The sequence below is a fragment of the Planococcus citri genome, chromosome 5 (genome assembly GCF_950023065.1).
Source record: "Planococcus citri chromosome 5, ihPlaCitr1.1, whole genome shotgun sequence".
Taxonomy (NCBI): domain Eukaryota; kingdom Metazoa; phylum Arthropoda; class Insecta; order Hemiptera; family Pseudococcidae; genus Planococcus; species Planococcus citri.
Window position 1 is genome coordinate 57,355,799 of NC_088681.1, and position 2,237 is coordinate 57,358,035.

At 34.1% G+C, this 2,237-nt stretch overlaps 1 protein-coding gene across 1 annotated transcript; it reads left to right on the top strand.

Moving 5' to 3' along the window:
- The first annotated feature begins 462 nt into the window (after positions 1–462).
- On the top strand, positions 463–1,584 carry LOC135847537 (uncharacterized). Its single transcript, XM_065367099.1, has 2 exons — positions 463–555; positions 640–1,584. The coding sequence occupies exons 1-2, from the start codon at positions 511–513 to the stop codon at positions 1,459–1,461; spliced, it is 867 nt and encodes a 288-aa protein (XP_065223171.1). The 5' UTR covers positions 463–510; the 3' UTR covers positions 1,462–1,584.
- The last annotated feature ends 653 nt before the right edge of the window (positions 1,585–2,237 follow it).

A 2,237-nucleotide genomic window follows, 5' to 3' on the forward strand; every position in this document is an offset into this window, starting at 1 on the left:
AAATTATTCCTATTTTCAAGACTCCAAAAATCCACAATAATCAGGAGATAAAAATTTCTAAAATTGTTTCATGTTCCTGAGACGGTTTTTATGATCATTTGTGGTACAATTGCTAAAACATTGAATGACCTTAAAACCACTTGTTTTTGCAAACCCCTCCTCCAAATGTACCATACCTTATGATAATCAATTCAGCAATACAAATAAACGGGCTCGAAAAGCAACATTAACACTCTCGTAAATTTTTAAAAGTCTTTTGAAGTTCATCGTTAATGCATTCAATTCATTTGAATTATCCACACTTACCAGACCTACAGCTGATGTCGATGATGATGATGAAAGGAGAGGATTACGACCATTAAACATGTAAGTTATCAATTTTTTAGTCGGAAAATACGTCAAAGCGTGAAAGTGCAATAAAAATTAAACAAAAATGTCAATAATAAAATTGTTCGATTTCATTCGAGTAATGAAATACTTGATAAGCAGAGGCAACAAGAGGCTGCGATCATGGGATTCAACGTGTCATACGAAACAGTGATTTTCTGCATAGGAGTAAGTACCACACCGAGACCTACCAAATCTGATAAATTCTGAATCTGACTCGATAATTGGCAAATTTCTTCAAAATAATTGTAGATTACATCAATATTTCACATAAGATCAGCCACCTCTGATGGACAGAACACTGCACTCAACTACTCTCAACACAGTCCCTCACAACAGATTTCTCAAACTCCGCCTTCGACAATTCCGAAACCAAAAAGTGTTCCTGCTTACTCAAAGTATCCTCTGCAAAATTTTTTCTCTATTTCACCTCAACAAGATGAAGAAGATCCAGAATGTCATAACTTGCGTCCGAATTTCGCCATGGAGGAATTAACAGATATCCTGTCACCAAAAATATTCTCGCAAACAGATCTTTTCCATTATTTCCTAACAAAAATTGCTAAAATATTACAACTTGATATCGCAACCATCAAATTCGTAGTGAATCAAGCTTTGAATTGGAAAGGAAGACTTCCTCCGTGCTATATTCCATATGCTAAAGTATTATCATCGTTTCTAGAATGTTGGAGCATTATTTTGAACGCAAAATGGTACATAGAAGAAATTCCAATTCGACGCTCCAAGAATGTGGACGGTTTTAGTTCTCTTCCTTTGGAAATTTCGTCGTCATCTCAATTATCCGAATTTTTCTCACCCGATATCTTTTCCGATCCTCAACCTCCTTCACGTCTTTTTATCAAGATACTGGGTATGCCAAAAAGTGTATTTGCAGACTCCAAGATTCAGTTGGAAAATTTCTTGATAAAATGGGACGAGTCGGATAGTCCTCCGTTTCCCAGGCTTTACATTTGGTATGCTGGTATTGTGAATAATTTTCTACAAAATGAATCTGCTATTGATAATCTGAAACGAGGGTTGTCCGAAATTCAACGTATTTCGGCTTCTGATTAAGCTTTTAATGACGATGATTCAAATATTTTGATAAATGAATAGTGAGTTATTCGTATCAAGTACCTGGATATGTGTTTATAATTATGCTTGTTCTGAAATTTCAAAATAAATTTTACAATCAAATCTGGCTACTCTTTTAATGGGAGGAAAATTATTCAAAGTCGTAGAAAGTGCTTGAAAATTCTGGAAAAATTCCACTCAAATATTTTTAATGGCGTTTACTTATCGTGTATTTTCTTTCTTAAAAACAATGTGTAGGTACCTACTTTATGGGTTATCACCTCGAACGGAAACATTACTCCTTACAAAAACGATAGGTAGGTAATTTTAAAATAAGAAATAGACAACCTTGAAAAAAACATTGTTCGGTTTATTGTCAAAGTTTATCATCCAAGGAAATCGTTAATATTTGCCGAATAACATGTGCCAAGTCAACAGTTATCTTTCAAATGAGCGAAATTCAACAGAAAAATAAAATTTTAAACATGTTCTAGCAATTAAAAAAAGAAAACACGGTTTGTAGATATCTATCACGCAACCAATACAGGTAGAAATACTGGACATGAAAAGTTCAACTTCGAAAAATGAAGAAAAATCATTTTCACTACTTCAAGTTCAAAGGAATATTGTGCAAGTAGGTAATCGTACCTGGTGTTACAGCGATGGCTTCAAATTTGGTGAAAATTGTATCAATTTTTGTGGTATTTGGCATCGGTGCTGTTTTGGTGCAAGCAGGCGTCAAGGAAGTTATCGCAGTCAATAAATTTTTCTTAAAA

Excerpts from the sequence above, each read along its gene's own strand:
- LOC135847537 (XM_065367099.1), top strand. The coding sequence starts at position 511 with ATGGGATTCAACGTGTCATACGAAACAGTGATTTTCTGCATAGGA. Across the intron at positions 556-639 it reads CAGTGATTTTCTGCATAGGA|ATTACATCAATATTTCACAT; the intron begins GTAAGTACCACA and ends AAATAATTGTAG.